Source organism: Cervus canadensis, chromosome 8 (genome assembly GCF_019320065.1).
Source record: "Cervus canadensis isolate Bull #8, Minnesota chromosome 8, ASM1932006v1, whole genome shotgun sequence".
In the NCBI taxonomy this organism is placed as follows: Eukaryota; Metazoa; Chordata; class Mammalia; order Artiodactyla; family Cervidae; genus Cervus; species Cervus canadensis.
Window position 1 is genome coordinate 32,606,360 of NC_057393.1, and position 24,440 is coordinate 32,630,799.

The 24,440-nt window shown below is 43.9% G+C and overlaps 1 protein-coding gene across 1 annotated transcript in view; it reads left to right on the plus strand.

The window, feature by feature from the left end:
* Positions 1–19,528, plus strand: part of PIK3AP1 (phosphoinositide-3-kinase adaptor protein 1) — a 113,737-nt gene extending 94,209 nt beyond the window's left edge. The window contains exons 14-17 of the mRNA XM_043475853.1: positions 4,029–4,184; positions 8,817–8,887; positions 9,747–9,865; positions 16,551–19,528. Coding sequence (XP_043331788.1) covers positions 4,029–4,184; positions 8,817–8,887; positions 9,747–9,865; positions 16,551–16,608 — 404 coding nt within the window. The 3' untranslated portion in view covers positions 16,609–19,528. The remainder of the gene's footprint in view (positions 1–4,028; positions 4,185–8,816; positions 8,888–9,746; positions 9,866–16,550) is intronic.
* The last annotated feature ends 4,912 nt before the right edge of the window (positions 19,529–24,440 follow it).

The following is a 24,440-nucleotide window of genomic DNA, read 5'->3' on the forward strand; positions in this document are numbered from 1 at the left end:
AATGTGTGCTGCCACTAGCCACACTCATACTTGTCTGCCTTCTGGTTGGGAAGAGGACAAAGGAGAGGAGGAAGAAAATCTAGTTCAAGAGCTGTATTCATCCTAGGGTCAGACGGCAGGGTACCTGGTGGTAGAGGGCGGAGGTGCTTTTTAAAACTAGAGCACATGAACCATGGGACATCCCTGGTGGTCCAGTGGTTAGGACTCCATGCTTCCACTGTAGAAAGTCATGGGTTTGAGCCCTGGTCAGGGGACTAAGATCCCACAATCTGCACAACATGGCTGAAAAAAAAAAAAAAGAAGAAGAAGACTTGACTGAATGAAACATTTCAAGCTTTTAAATATATGTAGTGTCAAAAAAGCTGTGATTTGGCAGCGCATGTGGGGGCTTCCTTGGTGGCTCATTCGGTAAAGAATCCACCTGCAATGTGGGAGACCTGGATTCTATCCCTCCATTGGGAAGATCCCCTGGAGGAGGGCATGGCAACCCACTCCAGTATTCTTGCCTGGAGAATCCCCAAGGAGCCTGTTGGGCCACAGTCCGTGGGGTTGCAAAGAGTTGGACACAACTGAGCGACTAAGCACACACACCCACAGCTGATTTGGGAGGTGATCCTGGGGAGCACGGTAGGGGGTGGGGAAGTGAGAGAGGAAGAAAAGGTGGCCAGCAGCCTGCAGTTAGCACCATGGAGACTGCAGCTTCATCTTCGCACAGATGCTAGTTGTCCACGGAGAACACTCTGGAATGGTTATCTTTCCCATGGGGCATTTAGGCACCAGCTCCTGTGTCTTTGGGTGAGGCCTGCTGGGAGATGGGGGTTTGGAATCTGGCTCCCAGAGAAAGCTCATGCAGGTGGAAGCTTGGACCCTGTGCTACCTGGCGAGGCCCCTGGGCATCAGAGCATCTGCCGAAGCAAAGGCGTCATTTGTGGCTGGTGCCTCCATGCTTGTAGGGTAGCAGGTAGGAACAGGGTGGCAGTTAGGGATGGGGTAGAGGGTAGATTAAGAATGCGACCGGACTTGGGGCCCCTTACCCTTCAACCATTGCAACTCCTTTACAAAAAAATCTGTTTCCATTTTGAGCTTCTGTTTTCTTTAGAGGAAAGAATTCTGCTTTACAAAAAACAAAAAAAACATTTGAAAATTGTCCACACAGGATAACATTGACCTATAGGAGAATTAGGGCTGATGAATGGCATTTCTGCTTGAACAATCTTTTCCAGGAATGGAGGCCACCCCACTCAAGGACTGACTCTATTCATTTGGAAACTTCATTTGCCTTAGAAAAGAAAAACAATGATGATTCTTCTTTAATTTGGGTTAAAAGACCAAGGACGATTAAGAAGCAACAGTCTGTTCATAACTTGCCGGTCTGTTCTCAGCCCTGGAAGTTGGTTTGCTCTCACTGAGACAGTGCAGAGCACTGATAGTGTAGGAAGTCAGAAGAGGGCTGGCTGGCTCAGGACTTACTGAATGCCCTGGCCCCACAGAGAAGAATACCAATATTTGTGTTCTGGGTGTGTCTGTGGTCAGTGCAGGGCGGGACCTGGAGGAGCAGGCTGGGTCCCAGGAAGCCTGGGTTCTGATCCCAGCTTTGTCTCCAAATCATTTCATGATCCAAGACTTTTCCATTAACCACTTCATGCCTCAGTTTCCCCATCTGTGGTCACACCTGGTTTATCTGCTTAACAGAGTTGTTGTTGTTTAGTCACTAAATTGTGTCCAACTCTTTGTGGCCCCATGGACTGTAGCTTGCCAGGCTCCTCTGTCCGTGGGGTTTCCCAGGCAAGAATATTGGAGTGGGTTTGCTGTTTCCTTCTCCAGGGGATCTTCCTGACCCAGGCATCATACCCGCATCTCCTGCATTGGCCGGAGAGTTCTTTACTACTGAAACATCAGAAAAGCCCACTTACCAGAGTAGCAAAGTTTGGAGGAGGAATATTAGCACATGTGAATGCACTTTGGGAAAAGTGCTTCCCAGTATAGTGATGATAATTATTTTTCCTGACACTGTTCCTCTGTTCAAAGAATATCAGGATTTTGTGGACATTTAGCCTGGTCCTTCTTGATTTTTTTGAACTTTGACTCCCAACTTCTTTCCTCTGTATTTTACTTACCTTTCCTTGAACTGGTTGTGAGCTGAAAACTGATTCATTGAAGTGAATTAAGCAGTCACGAATTTACCTTGAGAAGATTGTCATTAAAAACCTCAGTCAAAGCTGAGGGGGAGAAATGTGTTACTTGTTTGGGCTCTGAGACACTGTGGGTTCACACCCATGTGTGGGTTCACTGACTAGTCTCTGCCCACACATTTCCAAGCTTGGGCACACAAGTGGATGGGTGCTCCCACTGCTCAGTTATAACCAAAAGAGGCTAAGGATGTGAAAAAGATCTGTGTTACACAGAGGTCTGGAAAGCTAGGACCATACACTACCCTTGGGATCAGGGTCTCTAGAATGAGGCAAGTTCGAGCCCATGCAAGCCAGCAATCCGCTGTTTTAATACTCTCCATGCAGAATGTTGAGCACACGCTCCATCCACCCCATCCTCACCCCCGCTCTTCCCTGCTGTGCTAGTTTACACGTTCACCTTTCTTGGCAGACCTCTGGCTTTGGCAGGTGCCACACTCCCTTCCTGCCACACCTGCTCCCTAGCAGAGGGAAGGCAGAGGAAGAAGTAGTTCCTTGAGATGAAGGGCACACATACCCAAAAGCGCACCCACGCTTACACCTCTTCCTAGAGTCTCTGCCCTGAGACTTGGGAAGGTCTGGGGCCTCATGGGGAGCGCTGTGACAGGAGCTCAGCTGGCTTTCACACTTCCCTGGGGAGGAAGCTGCGTTGGGCACCCACAGATACTTTGTTCTACTTGTCAGCTGGAGTTGTTCTCTGCTCATAGCAACCAGGGGTGGAAATCCCCAGGGTGGGGGGCGGCGGGGGACGGGGAAGAAAGACCAGTCACTGGCCGGGCTAAGCCAGTGAAGAGGCCAGGTTAATGCTTTGCAGGACAAAGGAATTATCTTGCTGAATCTGTGCGGTCTCAAACCACTGATCAGCCTTGCAAGTCACAAAATCTTTTTGGACCTTATGGACCTCTTGCCATAAATTCTCTGGATCATTACTGTCATTGTGGACCACCCACCCTCCGTATGGGAGGCAGTCTGAGTGCTTAAGGGCCTGGACTCTGGAGCCTGCGTTCGCATTCCAGCTATCTCACTTACCGGCTGCTTGACAGGGACTTGGGACATGCTACTTCACGTCTCTATACCTTAGTTTCTATTGCGCATGCTGACAATAGTATTTATTTCATGGGTGTTGGAGGACTGAAGAACCTAAGAGTATGGAGGCTCTTGGAACTATGCATGACATGCAGGATAACCTAGTATTATAATCAATGGCATTCGTAACCGCTCCTTAGAAAAGGAAGAAATCAGAAGGCTTGGTTGACTAACTCAAGTTCCACAGTTGGCGAGTGGCAGAGCTGGGGCACCCACGAACATGTTAGTCTCTCAGTCGTGTCTAACTCCTTGCAACCCTATGGACTATAGCCCGTCAGGCTCCTCTGTCCATTAAATTCTCCAGGCAAGAATACTGGAGTGGGTGGCCATTCCCTTCTCCAGGGCACCTTCCTGACCCAGGGATTGAACCCCAGTCTGCTGCACAGCAGATGAATTCTTTACAGTCTGAGCTACCAACCTTTCCCTAATGGCACATTCTTTCTGTCACCTGATGCAAAAGCACTTCTCTGCCCTTTCCAGCATTCCCCTAGCCAACCTTCTGTCAGTGATTGCCACGCATGGTTCTGCCGAGCTTCGGTGCTGAATTGGGCAGGGTCCCCACCCTCCTTCCCCTCCCCTCCTCTCCTTCCCCTCCCCTCTTCCCCTCCTTTCCTTCCCCTCCCCTCTTCCCCTCCTCTCCTTCCTCTCCCCTCCAGGTTCAGGGGAAGGAGGCAGGTAGAGAGGAAGCAGCTTCGCAGTTTGGTAACTGGCATCCCGGTTCCTTAAAGCTGATCCCTTTCTCTCTAATTCCAGACTTGGAGATCACAGTCCCAATTCGGCACTCACAGCACCTGCCTGGGAAAGTGGAGTATGGAGTCTATGAAAGTGGCCCCAGGAAAAGCATCTTTCCCCCAAGGACAGAGCTAAGACGAGGAGACTGGAAAACAGACAGTACCTCCAGCACAGCAAGTAAGCAGGTGGCCCCCAGGCGCCTTCACAGCTGGCCCCCAGGTGCCTTCACAGCTGGACTCCAGCAGGTGCCTTTGGGTCTTGGAAACATGCTCTATGATGAGCCCAGAAGATCTTAACTGGAGCCTGGTTTGGGCCTAGGAGGTGTAAGAAATGAGGGACATTTAGCCTGTGAGGTTTGCCTTTTTTTTAGGGCACAGAAGACCCTTTACACAAATATCCCCGGAAGGCAGATTGTGTGATAATTATTACTCTATCACTTTTATAAATGAAAAACCCTAGTAATAATACTGGTTAATATTTATTGGGCATTTACTATATGCTAAGCCTCTTCCACAGATTCTCTGATTTAATCACTCTGCAGGATAGGTACTATCACCTCTATTTACTGAGGAGGAAACAGGCAGCTTAGTGCCTTCCTCTAGGTTAAATAGCCACCAAGGGGTAGCACTTGGATTTTGAACTCAGGCAGGACTGGATCAGGGTCAAGACCCTTGCTTACTCTTCTTTTTGCTTCAGCCGTGGTCAGGGAAAGGAAAGGGCACACAGTCAAAAACATTAGGTAACAGTGGATTCAGATTTGAGAATTCCAACTGTATAGGCAATTGAGGATCTGATTTGGAAATGTCTTCCTTTTGGCTTGAGAGCTTGAATAGGAGCCTGATTGCAACAGACAATACCCGCTGATGTGTGGCAGGAGCTGGGGCTTTGTTTCCGGATCCAGGGCAATGTTCACTGACTTCAGACACACCAGCTTCACAAACCAAATAGATTGAGTTTCCCTGCTTTCATACATTTCAGTGTTAACAAAGGTGGCTAGGGGGAAAAAATAAAAGAGCAAGAGACAAGCTGAATTTCATGACCTAATATTTCTCCTTAAATGTCAGGTGGAAGACCGCCATGTGGAGGTAGGAACTGGAAGCTCATCTAACCCAGGGCTTCTTTATCTTTTCTGTACCACAAACCCCTTTGAGAATCTGACATATGCTCTAAATGTCCTCCCTATATAAAAATACACTTGCACGTGTTCACACACACACACAATTTTGCCCATCCGTGGACTTAGGTCAAGAGCCTCTGAACTGTTCCTCCTCCTGACTTAATTAGCAGAGTATTTGTAACCCAGAAAGGGAAAGAATTTTGCCCCAGGTCCCACAGCCAGTCAATGGCAATAGGAGTAGAACCCAGCTCTTCCCTCTGCCACTGTTACCTGTTGAAACATACCCAAAGCGTATCACACAGCAATGTTAAGTCTAGACTTGATAGAGAAGAAAATCTCCCCTTACATAATGAGGTTAATAATATATACTACCCCCTTGAGGCAAATTAGCGAATTCTGACAAGTTCAGAAATGGAAGAGATTTTCCCAGCGATCACAGATGGCAGAGGAAGCAAGGGGCAGGCAGCCCATCTTAGATGTGTTGTGGAGGAGAGAAGTGGTGTAGACACTCTGGGGGTGAATGCAGGGCTTTCTGGGGTAAGGGCAGGGGAAATTTAACAAGATAAACGTAGAATACTCATTTCAGGTTTGGATTCATTTAAACTATTTTATCTGTATGTTTTACTTTGAGTTACCTTGGAGTGAGAATAGAATGGAAAGCATAAATTCTGCTTTTTACCTTGTGTGGTGGTTTACTGCCCGGGGATCGCTAGCTAATTGGGTAAGAAAATGTTATTAAATGACAGACCAGAAGGTTTTATTTTACTCTGTGGCTGTAGATTGCATCCGGTCCCTGTTATTTAGTTATCTATTGCTGTGTAACAAACTATCCAAAAATGCAGTGGCTTGAAACATAATCATTTATTTATGCCTGATTCTAAACTTGGCCAAGAGTCAGTAGGGATGGTTCACCCCTGCCCCATGTGGTCAGTTGGGGTCACTTGTGCAACTGTACTCAGCTGTAAGCTTGGCATGGACTGGAGCATCCATGATGGCCTCTCATTCTTCAGGGCCTCTCTATATATGGCCTCTAATTCAATAGCCTGAACTTCTTGTGTGGTAACAAGATCCATAAAGGGAGCATTCCAGAAAAACAAGCCCCGGTGTGCAAGTGCTTATCAAGCTTTGCCTTACATCACACTTGATAATGTCATATTGGCCAAAGTGAGTCCCATGGCTAAGCCAAGAAGGAGATGAGGAGGAGGCAGTACAAAGGTGTGGATACTGGAGGTGGGGTCCTTGAGTCACTAATAGATAATCTGCCATCTTGAAATTGATGATGATGATGATGATAGCTGCTATAGTTAATTAAATGCTTGCTCTTACAGGCTCTGTACCAAGCATGTTATCATACGATCTCATTCTATACAATAGTGCTGTGAGATCAGGAAACAGAGACATTGGTTAAGCATCTAATCCTGGGTCACTTGACAATTAAGCAGAGGATCTGGGATTCACATACAGATCTTTCTGTGTACTCAACACTGGGGACATATTTCCTTCCAGAGAGAGATAGTTCACAGGGCAAGGAGAGAGAATGAAGATAGTCCCGCTCTGAGCCACCAGCAGCCCTTCAAGCCCCAGAACCATGCCCTAAAAACAGCACTATTTTATTGTGCTGCAGCTGTCATCTCTTGGAAACTATAGGAAAACAGTTTCAGGTTAAATCTAGTTATATCTAAAATTTTAAGCACAAGATATTTGTGTTATGTTTAAGATAACAAAAGTTTCATTACAGGAAGACCATTGAGCTTCTTCTAGTTTGCCTGATTCAAGTTTCTTAAGAGTCATATACATGATCATTTTTTTCTCTCATTCATACCTCCATCAATATTGAGGACTTCTCTGTGCATATGAAGCTAGACTGTACACTAGAGACATAAAGCTGAAAAAGAAACAGGGTCTGTCCTCTGGGAGCTTATAATGGAGGAGAGAAAGTGTAAAAAGAGTACAAGTTATAGGCTTGTCTGATCCTACTTCCCTGGTGACAGAAGCCTGGCAAGGCATGGGCACTGCCCCTTCCCCCAACAAGAGTGAATGTGATGGGGGGCCAGGGCCAGAACCTCCTACCAACGGTGCCATCCAGGTGGGTTGGGGCCAACCAGGTCATCGGCCTTGGAGAAGGGAGAGGGCCAGGGCAGATAAACCAGGAGTGAGGGTTCAAAGTCAAGCACTGGAGATTAAAAATTCAACAACACCAAGGGAAAGGATAGTGAGAGCTGGTGGATATGAATTTCCAGGATCCTAGAATCAGCTCCTGGACACCTTTTTGCTCCCTCCCAGCAGATAATCTTTGGAAGGAGTCTGGTTTGTTGTAAAGGAATAAGATGAACAGTGATGAATGACGTGGGAGGCTTGTCCCCACAGGGATGGAAGCCCATGCACAGGAGGGGTTACTTCCATTTGGGGGAATCAGGAAAGGTTTTGATAGCATTTGTCCTGAGCGTTGGAGCCTGAGGAGGTTTCAAATTTGTGGATGGAGTGGGCTGGGGAAGTGGGAAGGAAAGGATGTTCTAGCTGAGCGAACAGTGTTATATGTGGGTAACTAGGTAGATAGAGACAGGGTCGTGTGGTCCTTAACTCTGAAACAAACTCTGAATCCCCTGGTTTCTAGAAATATTTTGACACATTATCTTAAATTTAAAAATCTGCCTCCAAGAAATAATCCAAAATTATAATCTCAACCTGCTTTTGTCAAGCTGGTATCTAAATTAATTAGGTCAAAGTTGATGCCATAATGAAGTCAAAACTAAGACAATTTACCTATAAACTAATATAAGTAGCTATTTTGAGTGAACATTCAGCTAAGCCTAAGTGCTGGCAATACTGGTAACAGTATTGGAAAAATGAAAGTCAAAGTTTTAGTTGATTAACTGTTAACCTTCCTTCTTCACTGCCAGACCATCACGTCCTTGAGCTTGTTCTAATGCTGTCCTGTCAAGTACAGTAGCCCATAACTGCAGGTGACTATGTAAATCTGTTCATTAAAATGAAATAAAATTTAAAATTCAGTTCCTCAGCTGCTCTGTGTCACATCAGCTACCAAACTGAACAGCACACAACAGAACATTTCCAGAAAACTCAACTGGATAATGCTGTTTCAGTAATTTAGGTGATACATCCTCAGCTTACATCTCTAAGCAGCTGAACTCACACAGTCAAAGTTCCTATCTGGTGTGTAAATTATACTTCTGAATTTGTGCTTTGTGCTTTGTTTTGCGTCACACTGGCCCCCTTTTAGAAGGTATGCATATACGAGTGATACTTGCCGTGTAATTCCTAAATAGGTAAAAAAACTTTAGTAACCAACTTTGTTTGCAGATTTAAGAAACACCACTGAACAGGTGAGAAATAGAGCATCTCTGCTTCCTAGTCTGTCAAATCGAAGCACTAGTATCAGATAAGGTTTTCCTAGGGATTAAATGCAGTCATGCTTTTAAAGCATGTAACCTGGTGTGAGCTCTCCGTAAATGGTAGCTAGAAAGCAAAAAGTGGTCATAAAAAGATAACCCGTTTTTATGCTGAAAGAAAAACTGAACTCTAATAACATGGTATGTTATTAGATAGCAGCAGTTTGAAGAATCCCGTATTCACAGCTTATGTACTGTTTCTATCAGTAAGTGCTAGATTTTTGCCTTTTACCTCATCTCCAGAGCCTGCACAGCCCAGCTGACTCTGTTTGTACCCTTCAGGCAGCGCAAGTAACCGGTCCAGCACCCGGAGCCTCCTCAGTGTGAGCAGCGGGATGGAGGGGGACAACGAGGTGAGAGCTGGGACACCCTACCCTCATAGGTCTTTGTCTCAGGGGTCATTTCACTGCAGGAAAGAGAAATCCAAGAGAAAGAAGCCAAACACAAAAGGTCACCCATTGTGGGACTCCATTTATATGAGACGTCCAGAATAGGTAGATCCATTGAGATAGAAGGTTGGTGGTTACCAGGGCTGGGGATAGGGGAAATGGGGAGAAACTGCCTAAGGGATACAGCGTTTCCTTTAGGGGGTGTCGGGAAAATGTCCGGGGACTAGACAGAGATGGTGGTTGCACGATATTGTGAACGTACTGAATGGCACTGATCGTTCACTTTAAAAACGATCGTTTTATGTTATATTGATTTCCCATCAATAAAAAGAGGTGAAGAAAGAAAGGAAGGGAGGGAAGAAAGGAGGGAGAGGATTAAACCAAAAGGGGCATCTGTGAGAGGGAACTGGGTGAGTATCCGGGAATCCAGGGGCGGTGGGGTCAACCTTTCTGGGCCTGGGTCAGGAGCGGCAGGCATGCAGAGCCGGGGCTGGTGGCCTGTGTCCCCCCCCCAGCCCCGACATCACCCCTAGGCCACACACTCTTTGGTCCCCACGAATCACCTGGGGCAGCAAGGAAGGCAAGCTCAGATCACTAATAATATCAATAACTCAGGTCCCATTGTCTCTTCTGTGACCCTGGTTGTCAGAGTCGGTGGAAAACTGCCCCTGGTGTTGCTGGGTAGATTTTCCGTCAGTGAGTAGCCTTCCGCCGAAGCCTGGGGAGAGCGGAGGAGCTTGTGGGGTTGGCTCTGTCCCGCTGTGCTGCTGCTTAATGTCATTTTCAGCCTTCTCTCTCATTTTTTTTTTTTTTTTTGCTGTAGGATAATGAAGCCCCCGAGGTTACCAGGAGTCGTAGTCCAGGCCCCTCACAAATGGACAGCATGCCCACCGTGCCCCTTGAGAGGCCCCCCAGGGTGCCACCCCGAGCTGCCTCACAGAGGTAACAAGGAAGCTGACAGAACCTTTTTTTCCTCGCTCGTTGAGTCTCAGGGCAGAGTAGGGTCTGGGGACATCTAAGGTGACCTAAGAGTGAGTACAGAGCTAAGCTCACTGAACTGCATACTTTGGACACATTTCAACGTGGACTCTTCATTCACCTAAGTGATGCTTTATGCAGTTGCAGACTCTAAGTAACAAATTCAATATTTTGTCAGTGAAATACACTGGGAAAGGTCAACATTTTGCATATTTTTTTAAATCTGTTTCGCTAGAATTCAACTCCTGAATAATTAATTCCCTTGGTGGTATTGCGGGACAGTGCTTCTGGAGGACCAGGAGATAAGAAGGAATTGGGGATGAAAATGCAGGTGAGAGGCAGTATGGTGTGGTAGTGGGAAAGCATCACCTGGGAAGACCCCGGCAGCCACTTGTGTCCATGGATGAATTGTTTAACTTTCATGAGACTTTATTTCTGTGTCCAGTAAATGGAGGTAATAAATGGACTTCCTCACAGAGTTGTAAGGATTGAGTTTCTGGCCCTAAATAAGAGCACAACTGTCTGTGTGATTCTTTATACAGAAGGATGAGCCTATGGAGATTGGAGGCTGGGCATTAGACAAAAGAGTGTCACTGACTTATGGGGCTCTGATGTATGTTTGTGTTCTGGTTTCTGGCAGGAACCCTTTTAAGGTCTTATGGAATCACTGAAAAGGTGGTCAAAGCTAGCTTGTGTAACTGTCTGCTAAGGCAGAAAGGAACCTTTGGGAATAAAAGCCTAGGTTTGTCTTAGGAGTTTAATTCTTTGATGTCTAAAATACAGTGTGTGGGTAAGAGGTGATTAACTAGGTTTTTTTGTTTGTTTGTTTGTTTGTTTGTTTTACATCTTGAATCTTTTAACTCAAATGAACCTCATCAGTGAGATTTGTTGAGAAAGTGCCACAGGGAGGTTTTTCTTCTGTTTTTCTGGAAAGAGCAGCTGACTCTGCACTGAGGATCTCTCCATTTCTGTCTTTGCTGTTGAGGCTTTTCTGTGTGTTCCTGGCAACATTCACGTACTAACACTTGCTACAAAAACCTCCCACAGTCCCAAAATGCTTCACACTCACCAAACATGTTTCTCTGTTATAGACTAGAGGTCACATATTAGAGCATTAGCCCTAGAAGGAACTTTAGTGATAATCTAGTCCTGTCTGCTGAATCTGCATTATGTTCTGTTACTTGAAAATTATATATAGTTGGTGATTGGGGAGGGATGTTTATGGAGAGCAGTTATGGTAATAAATGCTTGTATTTATTGGCACTTACTATGTGCTGAGCATTCTGGTAAACTCGCTAAATGCATTAACTCATTTAATTCTCTCCACAACTTCAAGTGGTAGATGTTTAGAGTTATCCCATTTTGCAGAGACAGAGACTGGGGCTTGAGACTGGATGGAGACTTTATCTGTGTGATAAACCTAGGTGTGCCTGACTCCAGGGTCCAGTTGTTTAGTCATTGTGTTATACATGTCCAAGGAGGTCCAGGTGTCATGGGAGAAGATCTAAGATCTAAGACCTTTTATTCTTGAAGGTAAGGAGGGAGTTATCTAATTGTTCCAAGATTAAAAAGAATGTCAGTCTTGAATGTAGAACTTCAAAGACTCTGTGGAACTTTGTCTGCAGGAGAGAAAACAACTATGGAAGTGGATTCCAGAAATTAAAGACTGGAAACGGGGATGCATTTAATGTGTAAAGAGAGATGGCAGTTGAATTGTTTGGGAGATTCTGGAAGCATGTTGTGATAAAGATAGGGAGAGAAAAAAGAGGAAAAAACATTTGACTAAAGAAATGGTGTTTACAAAGAAATCTGTAATTGATAGAAAAAGGGTGCATTTTTGGTGTGAAGATTGGAAAAGATGCAGTTGTTCTGAAACTGTATGTAATGTTCATAATAAAATGAGGGGATGTTTGAGCAACAAATAACGTGGGCCTTTGTCCTGAATGCTTGACCCACTGATGGATAAGAGGGGAGGCTGACTGAATATTCTTTCTTCACTTCACTTCCAGATCTGGGAACTGGCAACTCTTCCCCCTTTACGTTCTCCTGAACTTGCCTTCCCCAAACAGCACATCCCGCTCATCACTGTCTCCAGTCCTGGTCCCTTCCTCTCCTCACTCTGCATGCTGTCCCCAGAGCTTGAACTGTCAGCTCCAAGTCCATCTCCATCTCTACCTTGGCCTTCTGTTTCCTGCTTTTCACTGGGGACCTCACCAGGGGTCCCAGAGATCTCAAACATGGGTGCAAAAACTGAACTCATCATCCCACCTGCCTTCCTCTGCCCTGAACTGCCTTCTTCTCATGACTTCCCAGCCAGAGACATGACACGCTTCTCTTTCTTCCCCAAGTCCCTAACCCCGGAGGCAGTCTCCATTGCTCCTTTGCAGCTCCCCAGGCTCTGTTCATTCTGCTGCCCTCGAAACTCTCAGCTCCACCCCCTCCTCTCCATCTGCCCATGCCTAAGTTCATCCCTGCATTTACCTCCCTGCCTCCAGTCAGTCCCTCCTCCACACGGCACAAGAGTGCACTTTCTAGAACAGAAATAGCTGATGATGTCACTTCCTGACATAAAAGCCTTGCATTTACTTCTGTATTTTTTTAGCATGCTGTAGCCCTAAGTCCCATCTCTCTCCTGTATTCATTGATATTCCACCCCTTAAGCATTCCTAGTGAGCTGTGCCATTTTGTACAGTCTTTGCCCAATCTGTTCCTTTTGCCTAGAATGCTGTCTTCCTACTCCTTTCCAATCTCTGCCTAGAAGATTCCTACACATTCTTTAGGACTCTGTCGAAACCTCACCTCTTCTTTGAAGCCTCCCCTGATGTTCCTCTGCAGTGTGAACCTTCTGTGTTCCCCAAATACCTCTATTATAACTCACTCCACATGGCCCTTGTTTGCTATCTATCTCCCGAAGTAGATGGTAAACCTCAAAATGATAAAGATTGTTTTGATTAAAAAAGTTTTTTCTACTCTCCCCAGTGCAATATGGAGTTAACTCAGTAGTTGGCACATGCTAGGAACTTAGCAAATATTTATCATGCAAGTAAGTGAATGGGCAGATGATAGATTGGTACTGGTTGGGTTGACAGCTAGCCATCAAGTCGTGTACCACAGTGCAGGTGGGTTACAGATCAGTAGAAAGAAGCTTCACATTCCCACTGGCTGTAAGTTCCCAACAGACTTCAAAGTTAGGGAAGGCAGATGGTGACATGAACAGGAGCAGATGCATTATATCCTTGTATGGCGTTTCCCTTGCAGTTCCCACAGAGTGGGCAGCTGACAGTGTCACATTCTTCATAGGTACAAAGTCCTGCCAGTAGAGAAAAAAAAAAGCCAATATCTTGCTGAGACATTGCCCCTTTGTTTTTGAATATGTTTTGCTGTTTACTAGTGATTTTGCCAATCACTATGGGCTTCCCAGGTGGTGCAGTGGTAAAAAAAATCCTCCTGCCAATGCAGGAGAAGCAAGAGATGCGGGTTCGACCCCTGGGTGGGGAAGATCCCCTTGAGAAGGAAATGGCAACCCACTCCAGGATTCTTGCCTAGAAAATTCCATGGACAGAGGAGCTGTCCTGGTAAGCTATAGTCCATGGAGTCACAAAGAGTCAGACACAACTGAGCACAATGAGCCCAGCACAACATTCTGTGCACTCCCCTTGAAGGCACAGCCTAGGTGCTGACAAATCAGAACATATTTCTGAAGGCTTCCTGGAGTACCAAGAGTTAACCTTTTAGCTGCTTGGACTTCCCTGGTGGCTCAGCTGGTAAAGAATCCGCCTGCAATGTGGGAGACCTGAGTTCGATCCCCAGGTTGGGAAGATCCCCTGGAGAAGGGAAAGGCTACCCACTCCAGTATTCTGGCTTGGAGAATTCCATGGACTGTCTAGCCCACGGGGTCGCAAAGAGTCAAGCACGACTGAGTGACTTTCACTTGTAAAGATATCTGTGGAATCCCTAGGCAGGAGCAGGGGGGGTGGTCAAGAGAGTAAGGGGACTTGGACATGAGGCTATTTACTAATAGGGAAGCTTAAAAATATTTTTTAACAATGTTGTGATCATACAAAAGCACACTGTCTAAATAACAGACCTGCTTTAAAAGAATGTTAACCAACATTAGGATTGCTGGGTTCTTGAACCAAAGTTATCTCCTCAACATGGAGGAGAGAGCAACCAGTGCCCAGGTCTCTGGACTGGACAATCCTGTGTCCAACTCCAGCTTCCCAGTGTCCTTGGAGGCTGTTTCCCCACAGACTGCCCCTCAGTTCTGATTTGATACACTTTACTTCCGTGGTTCTGCTACGTCTATAATCACAAATCCATTCCCAAAGACAGGGCTTCCAATCCTTAGCTGGGTTGTTCATCAGAAAGAAATACGGAAATGGTTTGCTTGTTGCTGCCGCTAAGTTGCTTCAGTCATGTCCGACTCTGTGCGACCCCATGGACAGCAGCCCACCAAGGCTCCTCTGTCCACAGAACTCTCCAGGCAAGAGTACTGGAGTGGGTTGCCATTTCCTTCTCCAGATTTGCTTGCAGACCTGCTCAATTGCAGAGTGGGTCAACAGAGGAAGAGTGACCAGGAGGGAATCGTGCCTCTCTTTGTGATAGAAGGTAAAATGTAAGGCTCATGGGGCATACATGGGGAAAAGGTCCAAGAACAGGTCTTTAACCACAAATAATAAAATTATTAGCTTTACCTCTTGAGTAAAGCTACTCTTAAGCCAGAAAGTGCTCTCCGTCTTCCACCTGTCATCTCCAGGTGGCACACATTACTCCAGGTGGGCATCTTTACCTCTGTCTGGCAGATGAGAAACAGAGAAATTTGAACTTGTTGACCTTGTCCTTCAGATGTGTGCATGAATGCCTCTGCCATGTGTTCATAGGTTATGAACGTCCCCTAACAAAACATCTGGTACAGTGCACTGACTTTCCCTATTATCTGTCTCATCCATTATAGTCTCAGCACTTTGAGGGTGGGATCAATGCCCACTTTACTTACTGTTATATCCCCCACCAGAGGTTAATGCATTATAGATATATGTTTGTTGAGAGGAAGGAAAGAAACCATCAAGCCAGCCTTAGCTCACTTAGGTGATAACTGGTAACACCCGAGGGTTCTTCAGCTTTCTCCTGTAAGCTCACGGTTCATAGGGCAGGTTGGGGCAATGGAAGGAGACTGTCTGTTTTCTCTGGATAAAGAGACAACCACACAAAACCATCTACTCCCAGGTGCCACTGTAGGACCTCTTGAGGATATCCGTTGTTATTCTTTTCTACTTCTGCCTCCCTCTCTGCCTTCTGAGATGGCCCGTCTTTTCCCAACTCCTTTATCATTTCCTTGACCTACGCAAAACTTGGATTCAAGAGACATTTAATAAATATTTACTCATCGATTCATTCAACCAAGTATGCAGTTCCAGGGTAGCACGTTTCAATTACAGCACTTGACAAAGCGCCCTTTCTTGACTTATTGACTTGCTTCCAAAAGAATTAAATATTGGTTTTACAGCACATGTATGGAAATACCATCTCGATTGTTGAACCTCTTGTAAATACATTCCACCAGGTCTATCTGGAGTGTCGTTTAGCATTGTTCAAAAGCCATCTAGGCTAATGTGGAGGGAGGCCTCTAGGAAAGCGGATGTGGAGTTGAGACAACACTGAGTGATCCCAAGTAGAAGTAGTTGTGAGAAGCTGACTTCAGAAATTCTTAAGTCCTGTCTCAAGGGATCTCCCTACTGTAGTGTGTCTGCTGCCTGGTTGCATATCTGAATCACTGGAGTTTTAAAATATAGATTTTATTATTATTTAGGTGTGGCAAAGTCAGCATATCAGGAGACAATTGCCATTGAATAGGTGGTTTGTTATACTCCTAGATCTCAAGAGGAGGCGGGCACATTATGCTGGGGCGGGACACACAGGAAAGCCCCAGGTGTAGGCAGGAGAAAGGGCAGGGAGCGGAGAAGGATGGGCAGGAACTTTTCTTGTGGGTTCTGCAGGAAGGAACCAGTGAGGCAGGCTAGGCAGATGTAGGATTGGCTAGTTTGAGTAATTTCTGCAGGCTCTTGGGCTCAGGGGCTGTCTCCAGTGGCCCGGCACCTGGCCCTGGGGTGATTAGGGCAGGTGGATAGAGGCCTGGACTTTAAGAGTCCCAGTACTGGAGGTGATTGGGATATGGACTCTGGATTGGTTAGTTTGCATGTGAAATGTGTGCAAACTGCAGGCTGTTTAGAGGAATTAGCTTACCCTCAGAGGGGCAGGCCTACCAGGATCAACCAGGACCCAGATGTCAAAGCTTCACAAAATAAACCACATGGTTAATACAACTGGTTGAAGGAGGAACACTGTTTACATGTTGTCATGCTTGAGCCTTATCCTCCAGAGGTTATGATGGAATAGGTCTGGGATTGAGCCTGAGAACTGGTATTTTTCAAAGCCCCCCACCCAGAGTGATTATTGTTGGCTAGGATTGCAATCCACAGATGAGCATGTATGCCACTGAAAGGTCTGTATGTGTCTCCAGTTTTATTAATTGAAGGATGTGTCCTTTGCATAGTATACCGTAGTATACCAAGTTTGCAACAAATCATGGATTCCTAAAAAGTAGTTCATCAAATCTGTTTGATCATAATTGCTTTGTCTTTCATTTCAGGCCTCCAACCAGGGAGACCTTCCATCCTCCTCCACCTGTTCCACCCAGAGGTCGCTGATTCCACCTCTTAAAGGCTACCTCCTTCCAGACTTGGAGACTTGCAGTTTTCAGCCTCAGTCTTCATGTTGAGTTTTATGGCCTGACTGCTGACCTTAAGACTCACTCTCATCACTGATATTGTTGTGGCCCTGCTGGTTTGGGCTTACCTTGAAGAAGATATTATTAAGGCACAAAGAATCAAAAAACTAAGAACTTCATTCACCATCATCTATTGACCCATATCCTTGTTTACCAAGAGGATGACAACTTAATTGGAACTGGACTAATTTGACATGTCAGGAGCCTGAGAAGATTGATCAGAAATGCACAAGTGATTTTACAGAAATGCACTTATATTAGGTCTTACTTGTTTGCTAGTCCAATCTAACTTCTGTGGTTATGATTTAAGACTTACAGTACCTGATTTTTAAATGATTCTTCAGCTTTTCTGTAGCTTCAGGAGGGTGTTTAAATGCCAGGGCTGGTCACATACAGCAAACTCAAAGGGACTTTAGAGAGGGATTAGTCCTAACTCCTTTTAGATAGAAGGAAAATCTAATTTCACTGAAGCCTGGGGCAAGAGTACTCAGTTGGTTAGAGGAAGAGGTGGGTCTAGAATCTGGACCCGCTGATTCCAGGTCATCACACTTCCCATATCCAAATGGCCAGTCAAAAGATGCCCAGATGTAGAAATGTGTTCAGTGACTATTGACCTTTTAGAAGTTTCCTTTTTCCATATCTCCCAGGTATGGGACTATCAAGTATTTGGGGCATTTATAATTCAGTATGCTTGCCAAAGAACATCTAAAAATGGTTGGAAACCAAAAGCTTGGCATGCCAGGGACTCCACTTATTGCTCTGCATCCTTTATAGATCTTAGTTCTGGCCATAGGAGACAGGGGGGATCCTTGACTTTCACTTTGCTGAGGGGTCAGAAGAAGAAGGAAGAACTTAAAACAGTTCTGTTTTACTATAAGCTTGTTATTAACACCAGGTTTGGGAAATCTGTGCAGAGAATGTAGAGCCTTAGGTATATCATTAATTTTGAGTCCTTAGCATATAAATCTACCTTGAAAACACAGGTCTTTAATTTGATGCTTAAATATACAGTAAAATTAGTATCAGACCCATTTCTTTAAAAATTATTAGAAATCTGATGGTTCTCCATGAAATTATTCTCCATCCCACACAAAGATATAAAAACTATACTATTAAAGATCCATTTAAGTACAGTTTTATTGAGTCCTCTTCTAATGATTAATGATTCTTTTTCAGGTGAATTCCTCAGTTCAGCAAACAATGATTGAGTGAAGTTAACAGCTTCTGGGATCTTGGGGTTTTGTTTTTCTTTTTTTTCCTGACATAAAATACACTATTGTCACTGGCCTTGAAGAGAGTATTTGTGCAAATTACCTACCGCAATTCCTGGCACACAGTAGCTGTTTTGGAATGGTCCCTTTACTCTCCTTGTCACTTATCTGGGAGAAATAAGGAAATATGAGATAAAAGAACAAGAAGTATGAGACTGGTATTCCTCTTATTTATAGACAGTCTCTATTTTAAGCATGCTTGATCTTGATAAAGCTATACTTTTAAAAATATTTAATGCCTCTAAGCCTCCTTTTGGATGACAAATTTAATTTTTTTTAGATTCGTTGATAAATAAACATTTAGATCAGTCACATGACAAAACCTACTGCTAGCCAATGGTGTTACCATCTTGGTATGCACATCACTGTGTAATATTGGAATATTGTATGGCATTTTATTCTTGTAGGAAAATAAGTGGAAAACATAAAATTGAAAGTACTTATGAGAAATCTGGGTTTCATAAATGTGGCACACTTGAGATGTGGCCTCAAATGATCAGGAGTGCCAAGTCAAAAATGGCAAGTTTTAAATCCTCATTGAATGTTCACTGAACATCCACAATGATTGTGTGTAAAAGGAGGAAATGAAAAATTTGTATGAAGCATGGGGACCATGTTATCAAGGAATATCTCTAAATGATGGGGTGAAATTTTTCATTCTCCAGAAACAGAACCACTCATTATAATTTAAATTTACTCAATTTCTACACACTCAACCTTAGTATACATTTTTAGGAATACAGAATGTAACAAAACCATGAATTTAAGTACAATGAGAATCAGAAACTAAATTGTAACTAGGTATCCAAAGAGACAGTTAAAAAGTTCCTTATAGGATGCCTCTCCTTCCCCAAGATGTTATAAACTGGCTCAATAGACAGTGAAGCTCTTAGTCATATTCACCGCCATTGCCTTTGCCCCTAACTGTGCAGGGTACTTTGTCCTCCAGTTCCCAGTCCAGCACTGTTCCTTCATCTTATGTTAAAACCTGTGAGCAGATAACCCAACTATATGAGCAACAAAGTATGAATACTGAGAGACTCTAAACAGGAGGTTTGTATTACAATTGAATAATTTAACTTGACATATTTAATGATGTGAATAATCCCTAAGGCTTTGCCATAATTAGGTAAAGTAATAGTATGTAAATGACTTCAATGAATATTTTTCTCATCAAGCTAAGCTACCTACTCTTTCCCCCTCCTTTTGTCTTTCTTTGTTATTAAAAAACAGGGATCCTAGTCCACCCTACATTACCTCAATAGCTGGGATTTTTAGATCCCTCTCCCATTTGCTCCAGGAAGTAAGTTGGTTTTCTGTGCTTGTCTTTCAAAGAATACTGTGTGGTTTTGCAACTGGTTGGCTGAGGAAGCATTAGTAACGGACTTATTTCCAAAGAAGACAAGTAGCTAATTTGGATATCTCTAGAAGATTCATCCTAAAAATTGATCCTCAGTTTTGAGGACTCTGACTGTATAAATGTTTGCTTTGGTTTGATAAACAAATTGTGTTCTATTCGTTTGCAAGTATAATAAGTTATTAAGAATAAAAAACGGTCTTCTCTATTCATTCCTGTGGCCAGATACTATGTTCACCAGAGAGGTGAGAGGATGAGTAGGAGGTTGAAAGATGTATTCTGAATTCTGAGCACAACTCAGAATTAGTTTTCTCATAAAAACTGTAATAAATCGTGGGTTCCCTGGCTAGCCTGCCAAAGCCCATTTAAAATGTCTTAGCTAGCCATGCAGTAAGAGTTAGCATGATGCAGGGAAGGAACACTGGCTTGGAAGTCAGGAAAACAATTTTATTTTGGACTGCTGCTGACTTGATGAATTCACCTACCTTGACTACCCATCATCTGTGAAATAAAACGTTTTGTGTTTAGTAATAACCTAAGTCCCTTCAACTCTGTAAATTTAGGACTAAGGCTAGGAGTGAGGAATCACGCATTCTGAAGAAGGAAGGAGACCACCATACTGGAGTGACCACCTAGTTAGCAAGGGGTCTTATTATGTGGCAGCTCCTATTCCATGCCCTCTATTATTGGTATGACAGATCAGTTAAAAGAAATGTATGAGAAACAGTAAAATGGGAACATAGTTGTATTATAATACAACTTATAATATTATAACTTATAATAGCCTCAGTTGTTCTTTGGTCTAAGAACCAAATGTTTTAAGTGATTGCTTCCTAAAGAAAGAATTCAGAACAATTATAAAGTTCCTCAGTATCTAGAACATTTCAGCTAGAACAGAAAAGGTAGAGGCAGAAGGTGAAAAATAGCAATAGAAAAGTAGATTACTAGCAAGACAAACATAACAAAGTAGAAAGAAGAAATAGAATTTCAAAGAAAGGGTAGCTGAGGATGGAAATCAGAAGATATTTTGTCATCTATAGACCAAAACTTCTGACGGTCATGTTTACCAAAAATAAAAGATTGAAACTGTGGTTTTCTGGATCATTCGGTAGTCATAAACTCTTTAACCAATTGAGCCTTATTAGAAGGACCAGAAAAAAGAGGTTTTACAACCATTTGGGAGGGGTTGCCTTTCACTGGGCTTCCCTGGTGGCTCAGAGGTTAAAGTCCCGCCCTGCAATGCGGGAGACCTGAGTTCAATCCCTGGGTCAGGAAGACCCCCTGGAGGAGGAAATGGCAACCCACTCCAGTATTCTTGCCTGGAGAATCCCATGGATGGAGGAGCCTGGTGGGCTACACAGTCCACTGGGTCACAGAGTCGGACACGACTGAGTGATATATGGGTATGGGCCTTTCACTGGCATTTTCCCCCTCAATATTTTTGGTGTCAGGGAATGAGGTCATAAATCTAGATGAAGAAACTGATGAAATAAGATTTATCAATGTTTTTCAGTCCCCAGTTTGGCAGAACAACCTTGATTTTGATGGTGCCCTTGAGTACTAATGATTTTTTTAAAAATTTATTTATTTTTTGCTGTGCTTTGTTTGGATCTTTGTTGCTGTGCATGGGCCTTCTCTGTGGAGAGCGGGGGATACTCTCTAGTTATTGTGTGTGGACTTCTTATTGTGGCGGCTTCTCTTGTTGGAGAGCACAGGCTCTAGGCACATGGCTTCAGTAGCTGCGGCTTGCAGGCTCCAGAGCACAGGGTTAGAAATTAAGTGGTGCGTGGGCTTAGTTGCCCCATGGCATGTGGGATCTTCCCAGACCAGGGATCGAACTGGTGTCCACTGCGTTGCAAGGCAGAGTCTTAACCACTGGACCACCAGGGAAGCCTAGCACTAGTGATTTTTGAGCCTTGAGGTCATCAGGCTCCAAAAATCTTTGAAGCCATATTCCTTTTCCTCTAATTACTTTATCTCCTATTCCTTCTTCCCAAGCCTACTCGTTATCAGACTTTTAACACCTAAAGCTATTTATCATCATTTCCTTGTACCTACCAGAGTTCCTGGCACATAACAGATGTTCAATAAACACTCTTTGCATTAATGGCCCTACATGCTCTTTCCCTCATTAAACTTTACCAAATAGGCTGCCAAAACAGGGTCTGCTTTTCTCTTCTTGCTCATTGTTCATATTGCCTTTTGAACATTTGCACTGTTGGTCACATTTTGTGCAATTCTTTTTTTGTACACTGTTACGCCTATTGTCTGTTATGTGTGTAGCGTTTCCTAGTTCTAAGTCTACACTCCTCAAATGAATACTTTTTCTTGTGTCCTCCCTCACTCAGTTGTGTACGATTCTTTGTGACCCCCATGGACTGTAGCCCACCAAGCTCCTCTGTCCATGGAATTCTCCCGGCAAGAATACTGGAGTGGGCTGCCATTTCCTTCTCCAGGGGACCTTCCCAACCCAGAGATTGAACCTGAGTCTCCTGCATTATGGGCAGATTTTTTTACAGTCTGAGCCGCCAGGGAAGCCCTGTTATCCCCACCCTCAAGCAATCGCCAACCTAGTGCTCCTGACAATACGGAGCAAATGCTTAATGCCTCAAATCTGTGGAGGCTGGTGATGGATGTTAACCAAGAAACTACTCATCCATCTTAATTCAGCACTTACACTGCTTATTCTTCAATTGCCCATCATCACTTGATTCAAGAGCTGTGATTATTCATTCACGGAGCATTCACTGAGCTTACACTATGAGCAAGTCACAGTGCTAGGTGCTCTGAGGGATATACAAAGATGGATAAGACACCTCCTCTGACCTCTGTTGCAATTACTGGTGTGTGATTCATTCAGCAATTAATCAGGTACTGCCTTTGTGATGCCTCTTAGACTATTTGGAAAGTGTTCTTTGAGTGCTTCTGTGCTATTTGACTTTTCACTTATGTATGTCTTCAGTAAATAGTTATTGAATGTCTATGATGTGACAAGCACTGTCCCAACAGCTGGGACAGATATAAACAAATGGTAGTGGATGCCATCAAAAAGGGTCAGAATGCAGTATAGAAGAGGATGTGAGACTATGGTAATTATGACATAAATTATTTTATGACATAAATGCAGCTGGAATCCTGAAGAAGGGATACTTAACTTCCTGAGGGCATCATGCAAAGTTTCACTGAAGAGGTCATTCATTTAGGCCAGGAAAATGAGTAAATAAAGGTTGTCCATTCGTTTCCATTCTAGGCAAAGGGAACATTGAAGAATCTAAAAAAGAGTGGATGAATGTGTATATACAACCGAGTCACTTTGCTGTACAGCAAAAACTAATATAACATTGTAAATCAACTATCTGCAATAAAAATTAAAAAAACAAGAGCAAAGGTACAGAGGTATAAAAGAATCTGTTGTATTTGGGAAATACAGGGATGTAGTCTGAGCAGACAGCAGGACTTTCCTGCTGGCTCAGATGGTAAAGCGCCTGTCTACAATGCGGGAGACCTGGGTTCGATCCCTGGATCGGGAAGATTCCCTGGAGAAGCAAATGGCAACCCACTCCAGTACTCTTGCCTAGAAAATCCCATGGACAGAGGAGCCTGCTGCAGGTTACTGTCCATGAGGTCGCAAAGACCCATGTCACTTTCACTTTCAGCCTGAGCAGAGATCAGTGGGAGGTAAAGCTGAGGAGATAAATTGGGAACTGATTCCTCAGTTGCATGCTAATAGGATTATCCTTTAGGAAGGAATTTTTTTTCTAATTACACAGATAGCACATACCCACTGTATAAAACACTCAAATATTGGCAGTCATGTACACTGTTAGTGGTTTGAGTCATAATCTTTCAGATTATTTTCTGTGGTTAGACTAATATCATTCAAAATGGAATTAATCTATACTTGCAAATTTTTTCACTTAAAATTGTCTCTTGGCTATCATTCCATGCCAGTGTATACAAGTCTACTTCATTTCTTAAAATGATTGTATGGATGGCGGTCCATAAGTAGTAAGAAATAATGATTCTGGGGCTTTCTTGGTGGTTCAATGGCTAAGACTCCACACTCCCAATGCAGGGGGCCCAGATTCGATCCCTGGTGGGGAACTAAATCCCACGTGCCACAACTAAGTGTTCATATGCTGCAAATAAAAAAACCAAGTGCTGCAATGAAGACCGAATACAGCCAAATAATACATAAATAAAAATAAATATTAAAAACAAAAGACTGATTCTGAAGTCAGATGCTTGGATCAAGTCCTTCAGTAACTACTTAACCCCTCTGTGCTTCTGTTACCATTTCTGTAAAATGAACAAACAGTGCCCGTTGCCTAAGGATTGGAGTCAATACATGTGAAGTGCTCAGAATAGTGCCTGGCAGATGAAAACATTAGCTGTGATTTCTTGATTTATGTAAACAATATACAAGGAGTATTTTAAGCAAGGCAGTGATACAGTCAGGTTTCTTTATAGAAGAATCCCTCTGGTACCTGTTGGGGAGGATAAATAGGTAAGGAAGACCAGTAAAAAGGATCCTGTTAGGAGGTTGTTGCAATACATGGTGAGGGAGGTGTAGACAACTGGCTGTTACTAGGAGGGGAGAGGAAAAATTAATTCTTTAGATATTTCTAAGATAACAAATGCTAGAACTTGTTGACTGCTGATGGGTGATAGAGACAACTCGACTCCAGGGTCCAGATGTTTGGCTTAGAGGACTGTGCAGTTGTATATTCAGGTATATATTTGACAAATAACTTTCTAGTTTCCACAATGGGCCTGACACCGTTCTAGTACATGTCAGTGAACAGGATCTCTGCTTAGGAGAGAAGCTTAGATTCTAAGAGGTGTTTCTATCTGTGGACGGGCGATTCAACAAATAAACTAACAAGAATTTTAAAAAGATTGACTAGATGTTCAAAAATATTCAGGGATTTTATCACACTCGTCCAACCCGGCACCAGTTTAGCAATCTCCCTTAATGACGATTATGGAGCTGGTGATTCATTCTCGGCGGGAGCCGAGCGCCTGTGTGGGTTCTTCGATCTGATTCCCGCAAGCGAGAGGGGGCAGGTCAGACTATTACCCCACTTTACAGCCGAGGAAAATGAGGCCAGGAACAGTTGGGCG